Source organism: Nipponia nippon, unplaced genomic scaffold (genome assembly GCF_047370975.1).
Source record: "Nipponia nippon isolate SJK-2023a ecotype South Korea unplaced genomic scaffold, ASM4737097v1 scaffold_3, whole genome shotgun sequence".
In the NCBI taxonomy this organism is placed as follows: domain Eukaryota; kingdom Metazoa; phylum Chordata; class Aves; order Pelecaniformes; family Threskiornithidae; genus Nipponia; species Nipponia nippon.
The window spans coordinates 28,693,987-28,709,697 of record NW_028262347.1 but is presented as its reverse complement, the minus strand read 5'-3'; the positions used below and the strand labels follow the sequence as shown (position 1 = coordinate 28,709,697).

At 36.3% G+C, this 15,711-nt stretch overlaps 1 protein-coding gene across 3 annotated transcripts in view; it reads right to left on the bottom strand.

Moving 5' to 3' along the window:
- Nucleotides 1–358: 358 nt before the first annotated feature.
- Nucleotides 359–15,711, bottom strand: part of TFEC (transcription factor EC) — a 99,820-nt gene continuing 84,467 nt past the window's right edge. For all 3 annotated transcript variants that reach the window (XM_087764876.1, XM_087764877.1, XM_087764878.1), the window contains exons 6-8: nt 14,474–14,549; nt 6,208–6,355; nt 359–5,298 (exon numbers count right to left, since the gene is read on the bottom strand). In XM_087764876.1, the coding sequence (XP_087621002.1) occupies nt 4,918–5,298; nt 6,208–6,355; nt 14,474–14,549 (605 nt within the window). In that variant the 3' untranslated portion in view covers nt 359–4,917. The remainder of the gene's footprint in view (nt 5,299–6,207; nt 6,356–14,473; nt 14,550–15,711) is intronic.

Here is a 15,711-nt window from a genome sequence, read left to right as displayed (position 1 = left end):
AATAACTTTTGATTTTATTTTCTGATGCTGTTTATTTAATCATTAAGTGTCTGAGTCTGCAACAGGCTGAGCATTGCCTTTCTTCAAAGTGAACTGAGGGTTCTCAGTCCCTCACAAAGGAGCGGAGTACCTTTTATGATGAAATCCTAAGTGCATAATAAATATGTAAAAAAGCAAAGCTTCTTTCCATGGCTAATCACTGAACTTTAAATAATATTTAAAATAATATTCTGTTTTAATACTGATAGGGGTGTCTTGACAATTTGATGAAATAAAGAGCCTGGAGAACATCTTTATTACAAATAGAGTGTTTATCTGATGTACACAAACAATGAGCACTATTTTACATGAAACAATGAACTATTACAAAACTATAGCTGAAATATATATTACTACTCAACAACTTTTGCATCATTTCATGCACAGAAAGCACCAAATATCTTCTAAAGAAAGCAGCACTTTTGATATTAGGAATTCAAAATGCTATCCGAATCCTTACTTGATTCATTAAGTAAGAGTATCTTTTAGCTCCAAATGCTACATAATTATCAGCTTTAAAAAAATGTTTTACATCTTAAAATACAATATTCTGTTTATCCTAGATTGTCTGGGGAACATCTAGTACATTAAAAGGTTTTTGTAGAGCTTCTTAGTGATTTAACTGATATCATCATGCCTGCTAGCAATTTTGCAACATTCTGAAAACACTTTCCATAAATCAAAGCCTTAGCAGCAGGAATAAGCAGATGGCAGGAGACCATATTAAAGAATGTATCAATTATTTTTATTAATGGGAGGCTACTGGATCATGATGTATCATAATGGACTAAATGTTTAGCAGTTGTGAAGTGTTTTGTCTGTTAGGTATCTCAGATGTTCTTAGCGGATGTTATTATATTGTCTTGTGATGGCATTCTTTGAAGGACCGGATAGCGAAGTTTCACAAGGGACATATAAAGAGATGTTTTAATTTCAGTCCTTTAATTGTATTCATATAATAAACATAAAATATCAGCATGTATAAAATGTAATTTTAAAACGATTGCATGTACACTGCGTAATAAAGTACATTCTGTCTGCATACATTGACTTAGAAAACAAGATACGATACGGTTAACAATGAAAAATAGCAATTATTATAAAAATATTCTACAGTCTCATAATAGTAATGTAAATGCCTTTACTTATCTAAGAGACTTAACATAATTTTAAATTACAATAATTTTATATCCTCCATTCATATATACAGCCCTATTAAAGTCAAAAGGTATTATAATAACAATGTTCTTATTAAGATTAAATGACTGAATTATATTTAGTTATTTTACTGTATAAAGCAACTGTGTTGCTGTTTGTTAAAACTGTTTCTGTAGGTTTTCAGACTATCCACGCCATGCGCAACAAAATAATTTAGGTTTCTGTTCTTGGTATAGTATCTATATCCATTTCATGAATTAAACAGGATGTTAATATTTCATCTCCCTTTCCTTTTGTGTAATTATCAGTCCACTGTGTTGTGTATTCTGTATGAATATGTCCACCAGCTTTGAACAGCTGCTACTGAAAGGAAGCAAGATCTCCCCATTTAATACATCTTGACAAAAATAGCCAGTTTCCCTCACCCCCTGCCCTGCTTGAGGTCAAACTCTGTAAGTCCTTAAATTCTTTTCTAGGCCTGGAGCCACAGACATGTTATGCATCTCTTTCATGAGATTTCATTAAACAGATCTCTGTAGGAAATAGCTAAATGTGTATTTCGCTTGCACCATGTTTTAGTCCAATAAAACTCGCATGGACAGCAAAGAAATTCTGCCTGAGGAAGGATGTCAGGATTTGTCCCTGTAGTCATGAAATCATTTTCCTCTGTGCAAGCCGGTAGGACCATGCTCTGCTCTGCTCTAAGTCCTCTCAGCTACACAGCAGCCTCACCAAACCTGGGGTGGGAGAGGGAGTGCTTATTCCAGAAAGTCTGGGATATGGTTACCAGCACACACATCTTCTAAATGCCTTCAGTACCATCTATTTATCCCTCGAATGTCCTAGATTACAGTTTCTTGCATCCTGTATCACCACTTAATTTCAAGAGTGATGCTGTAATACAGGATATAGTTATTAGCTAAAACATTAATTATGATGACTTCCTACTAGAAAAACCGTAATGGTAGTGAAACAACATTGCCATAATACACACCTACAGGTACGGATACATTTAGTGTTTTGGGAAAGGAGGTTGGGAATTTTGTGTGAATGAACAGAGCTTGAATATGTTTAATGATAGATGCAATACAGTATATTGCAAAAGAAGCATTCACTATCTTCTGTTAAGTTTCTCATGCAGGAAGAGAAAAAAAAATCTGGTGCTTTAGACTGAAGCAATTGTCAGAAGAATGAAAATCAACATTAAAAAATTTAATGGATACGCTATAATGTTTTTTTAGAACAGTGCTTATAAAAGTGATGAAATTCAGGATGTTATTTAAAGTCAATATAGTTTAGAAGTATGGTCTAACTCCCATGTAAAAGTTCAATGGGAAAATCATGTAATATATTCATATTTAATTTCTTTTCCTCCATTGTGAGCAATCCACACTGGTGTATTTAAAACTAACGTATTAGAAACTGCAGTACAAAGACAAATGGCATTTGATATCAACTAAGTATGCCCTCCTCTCATCAGCTGAAATGGACAATATGCATCCTACACTAGACATAATGTGGGCATAAGTGTTACTTTTAATTCATCACGTTTTGTATTCAAATGTCAATATTAGCTAGTCTTTGGCAAAACTATGACAAAGGGGTTCCTCTTCTAATGAGTTTAATTTATAGAAGCACTCCAATTAAAATGCTGATCAGTTCTATGCTCAATTGCCTTTGGTTAATACTCATTTGTCTTTCCATTCCTTTCTTCTGTGCTAAAAAATAAAAGAAAATGACCAGAAGACTGTTTGTTGTTGTTATTATTTTTAACCATGCAGTAGAAGCATATCTTAGCCTCTTCTGAGGGTCAGGTGTGTGCTGGGCTGTCTGGGACCCCACACATATGCAACAAGAAGATCAGTTCTGCTCTGTTCAGCTTACATCCAAGTAGTTTGCATTGGCTCATAAAAATCCTTAAGTTTCCTAAAAACATAAGTATTCTTGTGAAATTGGATACTCCATCGTCTTCCATAGCCATCCGTAATTTATTATCCCACTGCTAACTTTCCAATTAAGAAACTACTGTGACACACTCTGAGTTGGTCAGGAATGGGCTATGTCCCTGGAGGAACACAAAGCTCACAAGGACTGTGAGGAGGACCCAGGTACCAATAACAGAAGAGGCAACAGGAAGAAACAATTGCTCTGTTCTTGAATAATATGTTTAAATACATTTCAAACATTAACACAAACAACAATCCATTTTAATCTCTTTGTACTATTTCCAATCCTGTGACACTTCTGGGGTGTGAGGCAGGCTCAGTGACAGCAAAATTAATACACACTTTTGAAACATATTTTGAATCATCAGAGAACTCTCTAATATGATATTTTGGCTCTGGTAGAGGAAGAGCTATGAAGAACCTGTGCCAGCTTATTTTCCCATGTATTAATATTACAATTACAATGATTGCACTTAATGTCCCCCGGGAACATACATCACTCTCCAGAATTTCACTATATATAGAAATGATATGCCTTCTACCTGCCCTCTAACTGCCAAGACTTTACTGAGTCATCAAAACATGTTTTCTGAATGCCCTCTCCTAGGAAGCTAGTTATGAGAAGCAGTGCATCACATCAACACTTCTGAATGTCCCCTTCGGTTTGAAAAGTCTTCCTTTTCAGCTCTTCTGTAGTGAATCCGAAGCCAAATTTGAAATGAAATTCTCTTTGTTTCAAGTGTATGCAATGTGAATCTTGCCATTTCCCTCCATTTCCAAATGGATCAAAGGTATGCGTATGGATAGAGTCCCTTTGGAAAAACCTTACTGTACTGCCAAAGGACACTGAAAGCATTGTCCAGAAGCACACTGTTGTGTCCCTGAATTCTGATCTCTTCCACACAAAAAAGGACACGGTTTCAATATTCTTGGAATAAGAAGCTGACATAGCACTGTTACTGGTAGTGCTTGTTTTAAATTGTGCTAATTGTAACACAGAGTATCTTTATTGAGTCTTCTATATCCATACAGTCTTTCTGCTGAAACGTCATATCTCTGCCTGAATTCGTTTGAGTCTCTGTCATTATGTTACTTTCCATTTTTCTTCTGTATCATTAAAACATATATGAAAAGCCTGTTCTTTTTATACAAATGAAATTTTTAAAAAATGGAATTCCATGAAAAGCTTAATGGATTTTCTCCTTTTAAAGAGAAGCCTACAGAGTTTAAATTTCATGCTCACTCCACTTGTGCGAAAGCATTACTGTCTGGTTTTTTTTATTTTAAAACCTGTAACATCTCTATAGTTCCCAGCTTAAATAGTTCCCTGTTGTTTCATGTTTTGTAGAATTTTTAGTTATATAAAAAAGAGAAATTAAAAAATGACTAAAAATCATGTTTATAGCAGAGAATAGTGAATGCAAATTGAAGAGAGAGTTGGAATATACTTTTGTAACATGGGTATTCCTTTTGTGGTAACCATTTTCATAGCACTGTAAAAAGTCATGGAACGATAGTAAAAACATCCCAGTGAAGAAAGAGTTGTGCAAATGTCAGCTGTGAACAGAGGGTGTGAATTTGGGGCAAAGTGAGTTGAGTTCATGTCCATCTCATTTTCCTGTGAAGTAAAGGTTGATTTAAATGCTTGTCATGTAGTAACTTCTCTTCACAGTGGCTCTCCTTATTGGTATTTAAAATAAGCACAAACGCCATGCTTACATTCAACTCAGTCTTTTAGCAAGTGGTTTAGAGAAGTATGAGGCCCTTTCTGCTTTTATAAATCATCTCCATCATCTGTGCTAAAGCTGCTTCTCCTGCTGCTCTCTTTTGATGCGGCTGGAGATGTGGAGGACAAGAGTGGGTCTGTTCCAAATGGTGACACAGTGTCATCCAGTAAAATTTCCTCTAGCCGTTGTTCTTCTTTTAAAGCTGCACTGAAGGACAAATCCGTGAAGTGTGAAAGTGGATCAGAAAAGGCTGTAGATCCATCGCAAACATCTGAATTTGGTCCATGTGCCAGAGGCATTTGTTGAGAGTAGTCTACAGAGTTCTCCTCTGGATAAGACTGTTGCTTGATGACCTGGGCAGCTAAATCAACAGCACTAAGTGAAGACATGACTGGAAGGCCATGTGCACGTGCCTGGATCTCTAGTTCCTAACATTTAAAAAAAAAAACCAATTAGATAATGACTTTAAAAGACAAAACAGTGTCTTCAGAACTATTGCAATAAGTATACGGATTGTACATGCAAATTAATTATACCTTTTGTCCAGTTGTGAGACTACATTTTAAAATGTGAAATTGTTAATCTATGAAAATTTGCTACTCAAGTGTTTTTATTTCCCCTCCTGTTGTTAAGCAACTGTCCTATGGGAACATGAGGTAGGACAGCCTCTCTAAAACCATTGCATACTGAACCCAATAAAGGTGACAGAAAAACGTTGTAACTTTCTATTTTGTTAACCACTGCTATCCAGAGAAACAGAAGATACTTTACTTGATGTTGCTTATGATATACAGATTTATGTGTAAATCACCATATATAAGATGATTGATTTTATGTCTATCTGTCTCGTCTTCATACGTGTCTGTATTCAAATCTTGCATTTCAAGCCATGCAGGGCCATATTCTGCTGCTTCATGTCACAAGCAGGTATAACATCGCACCCTATACCCAAGAAAGTGTAACGTGAAATGGTTACAAAGGGAAAATGAAAATACTGAAGGGAATTTTGTGTCCAGCATCAGTTTTTGGCTGCAGGGACATACTTTTTTGCTTCCTTTTTTTGTCTTGCTCTGGCTCTAATACATACATAAGGAAACTGTTTGTACAAATACTTCATTAACTTTCTATGTATTCCTTTATATAAGGTCTAATTATCAAAGGAATTTGCTAGAAATCTAAAAAATACCTCCTCCCCAATATACACAGCAATAAATAGGGAAAGCCAATTCATTTTTAATAAACGCCATTTGGGGAAAAAATGATATAGATTAATAAAATTTGATGAGGGATAAGTACTTAGAAAGCTTTGTAGTTCCTGGCGACGCTCTTATACAAACCTGAATTCGGAGTAGAAGTCTTCTGTTAGCATGCTCTAATTTCTTCTGCCTGTGTTCTAATTCTCTGGCTCTCTGTTGTTCTTTTTGTAGCCACTTGATGTACTCCACTGATGCTTTTAAAATAGTTCCTTTGTTCCAGCGCATATCACTGCAGAATGTAGAGATAACCTTTTCACAATTGTGCATGTCAGCAGAATTCATAAGAACTTACAAAATCTTTTACATTAATATGAAATAATGATTTACATGACTATTATTCACTCTTAGATATTATTGCTTCTGAATGGAAATTTTAATAGAATAGTTAAGAAGCCCTTATATAGTAAAATTAATCCCAGAATGAAAATAAGTGTCAAAAGAAAGTAATAAAGTGACTTTTTGTGGGAGAGCTAAATGCAATATCATGATTCTACCATTACAGTTTTTATATTTTTAGTGAAAATTGCTTTTATTATTAACTCTAAGATTAAAATCTATGTGCAGTATTTCTGCATTAATGAACTAGGAAATATACATTACTGAGGACTTAAGCCTAAATTTTTAAAGATCATTTTGAATATACTACTCCTTTTACCTGACTTACTAATGAGGTTGCTTTTACGTTTGTTGAGAAAAAAATGGTCTGTGCTGAATGCCACTCCTCATTGATGACAGACCAGACAAATCACACTTTGGTAGCCATAATGGCTATGGAATGACAAAAATCCCATTCAAAAATCTTGAAACAATATAAACCAAGTTAAAATCTACAGCTACATGCAGACCTCAAGTCAAAATAAAAGCCTTACAAAAAAGTAAGATTAAACACGTCCATCATTCAGGAAATCATGGTTTAACTTCCAACTTACAAGCAGTCTTACTAACAACAAAACACTTGTTCAAATGCATCTGTTCAAAGACTTTCATGTACCGCTTTATTGACTTTCCATGTATTCCTTTATGTAAGGTCTTGGAGGCCTTGGAACAAGAATGAAATTTGTTAAAAATATTTAATTTCTTATAAAGTTCGGTATTTTATGATACAGGATGGGCCTGCTGCATTATATATACAAACAGAAGGGTTTATCCAAACTATCCACTTCATGATAAGATGTCTTAGACTGAGCAGAAGATTGGCAAAGGTTCTGATGCTATAAAGCAACCTGAGAAGGAAAAAGCTGTTTAAACCAATAACAATCTGAGGTTGTGAGTGACAAGTAACCACCTTAGTGCATTTTTTTTAACTACCTATTCTAAATACATATACTGATACACTTGCATTTATAGAGTCAAAAAGAAATATAAATTATACTCCAGTCAATCTTCACTTTCCATTACTCCTTGGTTGCTTTACTTAATGAGACTTGCTCCTACTCGCATGCTCACCTACGGTGAGTAAAACTGTGATCTGGAGTGGATTTATTGCAGAAGTGTCTATGCTTTACATTCAGCCTCTCAGAGTAAGTGCCTAAGGAACCTTGCACCCTTACCCCAAGGCTAAGCAGCCTTAGAGAATTCCACGGAGGCAGTTGTCTTTCTACTGAATGTATAGGGCAAAAGCCAGGCAGGTACAGGATCTGGGGACCCAGACTGCCTGGCCTTTCCTGATGCACTGTACTAGGAGTAAAACCTGACAGAGCTGATTGATAGCTTTAAAGATGCTCAGAAGAACATGAAAAATTACTTGTGATAGAACATCACAGTGTTTAACCATATCCTAGAATTTAGATCACTTGCTAGAGATTTGAGAGAACCAGCTTTTTGATCAGAGAGGGCTTGAATTCACATCTCTGTCCTCTCTGGGCAGCACAGGAACTGTGGGGCTCCAGCACATTGGGACGTCCCCTCGTCTCAGTGATGTGGGCCATGAATGCACAGCTTTTGGGATTAGGAGAGGAGCTCAGAGAGAAAATAATTATTGTCTCTGACCCTGATGTCTACAAAGCCAAAACATCAGAGGCTGCTTACTGAAGTGGGTATGTATTCTCATTTAGACCATCCCTGGTCAAAAAAACTAAAGCAGAGGTGAGAGTGGGAGCCAAGAGAAGAACCTGTCTGCCTCAGGACAGCTGAATCATCTCTTGGCAGTCCCTGTGCCTCCTCCTTCCTCTCCCTGTACTTCTTGCCCAGGTGGGAGGACGGAACATTTTTCTGCCAGCATCCCATAGACTCCCTCCTAGGAGACGACTTTCTCCTCACATGTGGGATACCTATGTTCACAATGTAAAGGTTAAGGAAGTGTTTAGTACACATGATGTTTATTTTCTGGACAAATCTTTGACTGCCATCACCACATTATAATCTTGTTTTCTTCAGACCTCTTTGGAAAGTTAGGTAAAATACTGAGAGGTCCCTATTTATGCCTGAATTGCAGTGGAATTTGAAAGGCAGCGAGGTGCCTGTCTGTCTACACCAGAGCACTCCTGAATAAATAGAAGCACCTAAATTTAGGAGGACAACAACTTTTCAAACTGGGAATCCCCACTGCCATCTCAGATATGAGCTATATGTGCTATATATAGCTCAGAATTACAGAAGGGTTTTGTTTAATTTCAAGTGAAAACGACTGATTTAGGACATTTTCATGACAAATTTGAAAAGCGCTACAGCAATAAGAAAACCTATATCATAAACTCTAGAGAAACACTATCTGCCTAGGCAAGGGGGGTCAGCTCCTCCTAGCATGTAATTAAGACAAAACTAAGCCAGTTTTGGACTGATGGTCTGAACATAAAAATGTAGCACTATGAAATTAGAAAATAATCCATAGCTGGCAAAATGGGAATAATTAAGACATGTAACAGTAAGAGAAAAATATGCATATATCACATATTTGGCAAATATTTCATAGTGATTTCACAAACAATTTCATGTCAGTTATAAAATGTTATGAATCCAAAATCAAATTCAGAAAAATATTTTTGGTTAATTTTTCTAATTGACGTATGAATAACTCATATAATCATGACTGTATTTGGAATATTTTTGTGATTAAATTCATTCATGTTACACATAATTGACAACCTTTGTGATATTGCTTACTTTTAATTCATGTTGCCTTAATAGTTTGAATTTTTACATATACGGTAATGATATTTTTTCTCATAGGTTGAAATAAATCTTCACTGGAGGGCTAATTCCTGGATTCAAACTGCCAGAGAGATGGATCTGGTCAGCTTCCGCATGAGATACATATGGATAGATCTCTTTTGTGGTAATATTTACAAATCTGAGAGGCAAAACTGTCGTGGAGATCTAGAATGAAAATGTTGTGGTTACTATTATCATTTAAGAGACTGTTATTTTGTGTGTGTGTGTGTATCTGTGTGTGTGCCTATATCCCACATACCTTCTACATCTCTACTCATAGGTACATATACTGGTTGGTGTCTCATTAAACGAGGAATATTGAAGTTAAATTTTCCAATGTCTGAAGGCAACACAGCAAAGGATCAGCTGGTGACCTTAGAAGTAAATGTCTTTCACTCCATGTCTCTCTACACCAGGAGCACAAAAAAAATACCAAAGAAAGATGTCTGTGGTGGTTCTGCATCGCAGACACACTCCATCCATTTTAGCCCAGAGAGCCATACAGCAGTCACAGGACAGTGCTATGGAGAAACCCTGCAGATGTGCAGGGTTGGAAGAGTAGCAATATAACTAGTGAGGATGAAGGCAAACGGCAAGAATAGCACAGGGGCGGTGCCTGCATAGCAATAGCCTGCGACGCATCTAGCTCTGATTAGCAGGCAGGCAAGCAGATTCATCTATGATGGGAAGAAAAAAACACCTCAGCATTTGATGGTGAATTAAATCCAAGCACAGCAAGTGCATAAGAAGAATTCAGAAATTCTCTGATCAGTTATTGGTTTTCTGTTTTTTCTCTGAAAATCCTGAATTCTAAATTGGGTGCAAATAAAGTTATCTGAAAAATGATAAAAGTGGCACTAGGAAATTGTGGGGTTTGCTTTTTAGAGATTTATACATTGTGCTTGCTCAATATATAATACGGGTAAAATTTGAAATGACAAATTCCGTTCCTAAAATTCCATTAGAACCTTTAAAAACTGTGCAGCCGCTGGCAGTTGTTAGTCATTTTATTGGAAATTGCTTTATTAAAACAGACAAAATAGTTGCATTCATAACTGTTTGGAACCTACGAAGTTCGATATAGATCAACTAGTCTTTGGAGACAGCAGGAATTCTTTCTTTCATTTTACTTTTTCACTGTCTATTAATTCTTTTTTTTTTTTTCTTATTCTTCATTTTTATTGTATCTATGTAAGGCTCCATCCTGTAAGTATTGAAACACATGGGAAACTCTACACGTGAAACAAGTCAGTTGAGAGCACTAAGAAGTTTTGCAGGTCTGGTCATCAGCGATGACCTCTGCAAAGGAGGATTGTCTTTGCCTCTCTGTTTGCATATGGTACAATAATTTGAAATTTTTAGCAAGCTACACATGTGTTATCTAGTTTAGTTAACAGAGGTCTACCACACTTAACATGATTTGCCTGGAAAAGTAGCAAATGAGTAAAAAAGACATTCTGTTTTATTAGTCTCTGAATCCCAGCTCCTCCTGACTTTACCAGTTGAATCTCTCCACAAATCTCAAATGTCCACACCAAAACATGTAACTCTCACCTAGGAGAGTTTCTCATTTCGGAGAAAAGAAACATAGCCATGAGATTGATCTTCAGCTCATTTCCATTAACGTGACTTTGTTGAAGTCAAAGGAGCTTCACTAGTTTACACAAGTTAAACTCCTGTAGGAAGGACGAGAGCATCTGATTATCTAAGATTAAAACTAATTAACAAAACCAGAGTTTGGGAGAGGATGATAGTCACAGAGTTTGCCAGCCACAGAGCAGTTACTAATAACAAATACATTTGTGAAGCTGAAACTATGTTTGTAGACCATTTCTTTCCCTATTTCTGAGAAATTAGCTTTAAACTATGCTTGCTCAAAGAAATACTTTGAAGGACTTTGTACTTGTTTTGATGACCTGCACAATTACAAGGTGTATTCTCCTGAAAGGGGCGGCAAGTTTCCATTTTATAATAGCATGAGTGTACACAAGCTTTTCCTTTACAAGAAATGTGGCCGTGCTGGGTGTTAGCAGGTCTGTCCACAGACAACAGACAGAAGGTCAGGCACAGGCAGATGCAGAGAGAGAGAGAGAGCAACCCACTACTTCTGCCCAAATCCTCAGTGGTTCCCTTAACATCTTGGTTCTGTCAAACGACTAGAATTCTTAAAGGAAAGATTTTTTTTTCTTAGTATTTCTGGCAATCCTTGTTCAGCTACCAGAAAATAGTTCTTGTGTAGGCATTTCCAGACTATCACAACGTGAAGTCCTGTTAACCACATAAAACTGGGTTCTGAAAGGCTGAACACAAAGGGCCCATGAATGGAAAGGTAGGTATATTCAAAGGAGCAGGTTATGAGTTTTTCAGCAAAATATGACTGGGTATTGTGGGCCTTTTTTTATTGTGTTCTTGAATTATTCTGTATAACTGTTTTGCATTTCTGAATCATCTACCACTTAGATATCTAAGCATTGAAAATCAAACAAAAGAGTCAAAGTTCTTTGCAACTTATCTCCATTTTCTAACGCTGATGAAGTGAACTTAAAACACCCATTCATTTAAGCAATGTAATCCACACTTTTCATCATTAAATTAAAAAAAAAAAAAAAAGTGTAAAGAAGAGGGGTTTAAGCCAGTCAAAAGAAAGTCCCTGTGGAAGCTCTGCAGGAGCCAAACAAGTTCACTATATAACTAACAAAACAAAAGTGAAATAAAAACCCCACACACCACTTCTAAGAAATATAAATCATAAAAGGTTTCCAAATAGCATCAAAAATGTCCTTTTCTGTTCCTGAGTCTGAATGCAATCTTCTTGAAGCAAGCCATCTGGGACAGGCATGCTAACCACAATGGCTTAGTTATAGTAGTATTTGCTCTTCAATGCAAAGGCTGATTTGCTTCACTGTCATTAGTCCAAGCATCAGTAAGGTTTTTCCTTTTCCAGCTATGTTCCCACTATAAGAAGAATCTTCTAAAATCAATATACGAGGTGAAAATGCTATGTGTGATAAAATATTACAGATAAAGTATTGTAAGAGATGATACATCTCTTTCTTTCAAAGAAGAGGGCAGATTGGGGGCACAGTAAGGTGTTATGAAGGAAAAAGCAAGAACTGAAAGAGGCTAAGGACACTGAGTTATGATTTGGCAACACAGGACCATACCAGAAAGAAATAATAATTTTGATCTGCTCAGCCAACAAAACAACATGATCAAATTAATGTATTTGCACCTACAAATGTAAAAAAAAAAAAAAGTGTTTACACTTCTTTGGATTACTTTAACCTGGCACCAAGCTATAGCAAAGTTATGTTATAACCTAGTTTTTCAAAAGCATCCTGTACTTTTTGATGCCTCTTTTTTCTTAACACCAACTTGAAAGCTTTTAAATAGGCTTTTTTTCAGAAGGAGTACTGATTACCAGCCTTTTGAAGACAGCAGTCCTCAGAACGTGAGCCACTTAAGTTCACCTTGTGCTTTTGTAAACACAAGCCACTCTGGGGCTGTCACACTGTTGAACTCAGTCATGGGTTTGCAGACTAAAACAAGAAAAGGCGATGTCTTCAGGATCTATACCTGAAACTTTTTCATAAGGCAACAACACCAAAATCTGTGAATCCATCATTCACTTACTGCAGCAAAATTACAGGTCCAGATTATTCATTTTAAGAAGAGCTTAAGTGATTGCTCTAAGTATTAATGTTTTGAATCAGTTCATAAACTAAGCCTGAATCCAGACAAAAACATGTAACTGAAACACCTCTGTAGGCAATCAAAAATTGCAGCTGGAATTTGTACCTCATGCCCATTTCTAATTGCAGTATAACTTGCTTCCATTATTGCTTTATAGCTGCAAACCAACAGTGCCATCCACTGTTTTTCTGAGAAATCTTTCAATTATTTGCCCAAATGGTCTTGAATACTGAAAGATGCACCAGCAAAATTAAAACTTTTCTACCAGTCTGTGTTTGCAACGGATCACATGTGGCCAAAACTTTATTTAGTTACTTAAAGCACTTCTTTTTTTCACTTAGCTGTAACACCTAATTCTATATTAATAGCAAGAGCATGCCCATTTATCTAATCTTGGGTGGATGCTGTAGAAGGAGCTGAGTTCGTGAATTCTCTAAAATGGATGTGGTGTGTTAACTTTCTCTCTGGTGATTTCACTCCAAGTGGCTTGTTATGCCAACCTTGTATTTATGTAAGTCTCACACAGCTTTATATTGTTACAGAAATTCTTAATATAATCAAAAGTTTCTCAGTCCTAAGGAAAAAAAAAAAGGCTGAAACATCAATAGATATTTTCGTTTGAAGTATCATGCAGGTCTGTATTGACATGCAAATGATAAAGACAAAATCTGTATAATCAATTTTATGCAAGTCACAATCATGCTAGTACATGGTCTTAAGGCTTCCCTGAGTGTCATGAGAAATCTGAGGCTAAAGTTCAGCATTAAGTATCACACTGAATTGTTATTGCTAATCCTGCAATAGGCTTTCCTACCGAGGCAGCTTTTTTCATATTGATGACAAATATAAGCTTTAAGGGAATGCAGGTATAGTTTAAGCAATATGCATTTTGTGTTACTGTAAGCATATGCATTAGTATAAAATGCTATTATTATAGCAATTATAGCAATTATTATTTTTATCCTTGCATTTTAAGACTCTTGTTTTCCCTGCACTGAGTGGAGGACTTTTGAAAAATGCTCAGTCTACAGACTCTTAAGCTGATTTTTTTTTTCTTAAGCAAAGGGCAGACAGTGACAACATGCATTTTGTTTTATCCCACTAGAGGGCCCATGGCAAGGGCTGAAAGCATCACTCCTTCCTTCTCCAGAGACACCACAAAATTGCTCCCAGGGACAGAGAGCTGGGCTTTCTGTTGTTTGGCTCATCTTTTTTTCTTTTTTTTGGTTTTGTTTGGTTTTTGTTTTTCTCCCTGATGTGGCAGTCTCTTAAACACCCTGGAATTGTTTTCATTTTATTATCCTTTCACATAAGTTTTCCCAACAGGCACCAAAAATCTGTCAAAGGTTTGTTACTTTGACAGCCTGATCTGAGCCACTGACCTGGCTTGGAAGACTTCATATCCCATTATTCAATCCTATAGCCAGTATATGCAACTGTCTTTTTTTTTTTTTCTCTGTATTTAAACTATAAACATTATTATAGGAAAGACTGTTGAACTCACGGATCATTAGACTTGGGGATGAGTGTGCCAAGCTCCTTGATTCGGTAATTAATATTATACCTTCTTCTTCTCTCAACTGTTAAAAAGGAACAGATACTATTTTTATGGTGAAATATTCTTGAAGAATTTCAACATAAAACATTTCAATTAGTTAAAAACAAGTCAGTTGATGTACAGAAAATTTCTTCCTCAAAGAGATGGCCGAACATGGTCTCTTACCTGTCTCTGACAAACTCCATGATTAGTACCATCTCTGTATCTTACCCTACCTGTAGGTTTCTCCCCCATTTACACCTAGAGTCTTAGAGAATGAAACAGTCACATATTGTCTAAATGTGAGCTAACACTTCCTTTTTTTTTCTGATGTTTATGTATCCTTTCTCCACCCTGCTCCCACACAATGGAGTTTTCAGCTTAGTGGAATTTGCTAATGACTTCAACAGGGACACAAGACAACTCATCCAGCGTTTCATATTTTGTCACAACTCCTGCTACAGATCATGGTTAACAGCTTCATTATCCCTTATCTACTGTTATCGGCATTGCAAACCACAGAGAGGACATAACTGCAACCATATCCCTTCATTGAGACTTAGAAACACTGTGTACTAGAAACACTTCATCCCCAATAAATTTTTTTCCTTTGATGATGGACAGCACAAGTGTATTTACAATAACTTTTAAAACATAAATTTAAACAATTAAAAAAAATCTGTATTGAAATTTCTGCTTCTCCTAAGACAAACTATGTATGGCATCTTCGTTTAGTTGCAGTTTAGTTAGAAAGAAAAAAAAACAAGATAAACCTCTTAAAATTAGTTCCCCCTCTCTGTGCTCTCAGTCCACTTTATCAGCATTGGACTGGTATCTAGACTGGATTGTGTGCCCCTTCTCTGCACAAAGGGTCTGTCACCTTCCTGCTTTCCATTTCACTCATTTAGAGAGAATTCTCCTCTGCTTTCTCACTAGTTTTTCTCCAGCTGCTTTTTCATGCAGAGATCTCATTTTCTAGTGGATAGGTCTGAAGGACATATTGCTTTGGGGGATTTCTTGTATATACCCATCTCCTGGGTAGCCTAGTTATGACAAGACTAAAAGACAAAGTGGAAATCCTGTACAAATGGCAAAAAGTTCTCCTTCTACCAGAAAAAAATGTTTTGAGGAGGAAGAAGGACAAACGTTGTAGGAGTCCCATTGTGGTACTGCTAGCTGTCAGAAACCAGCCGTGCTGTTCTATT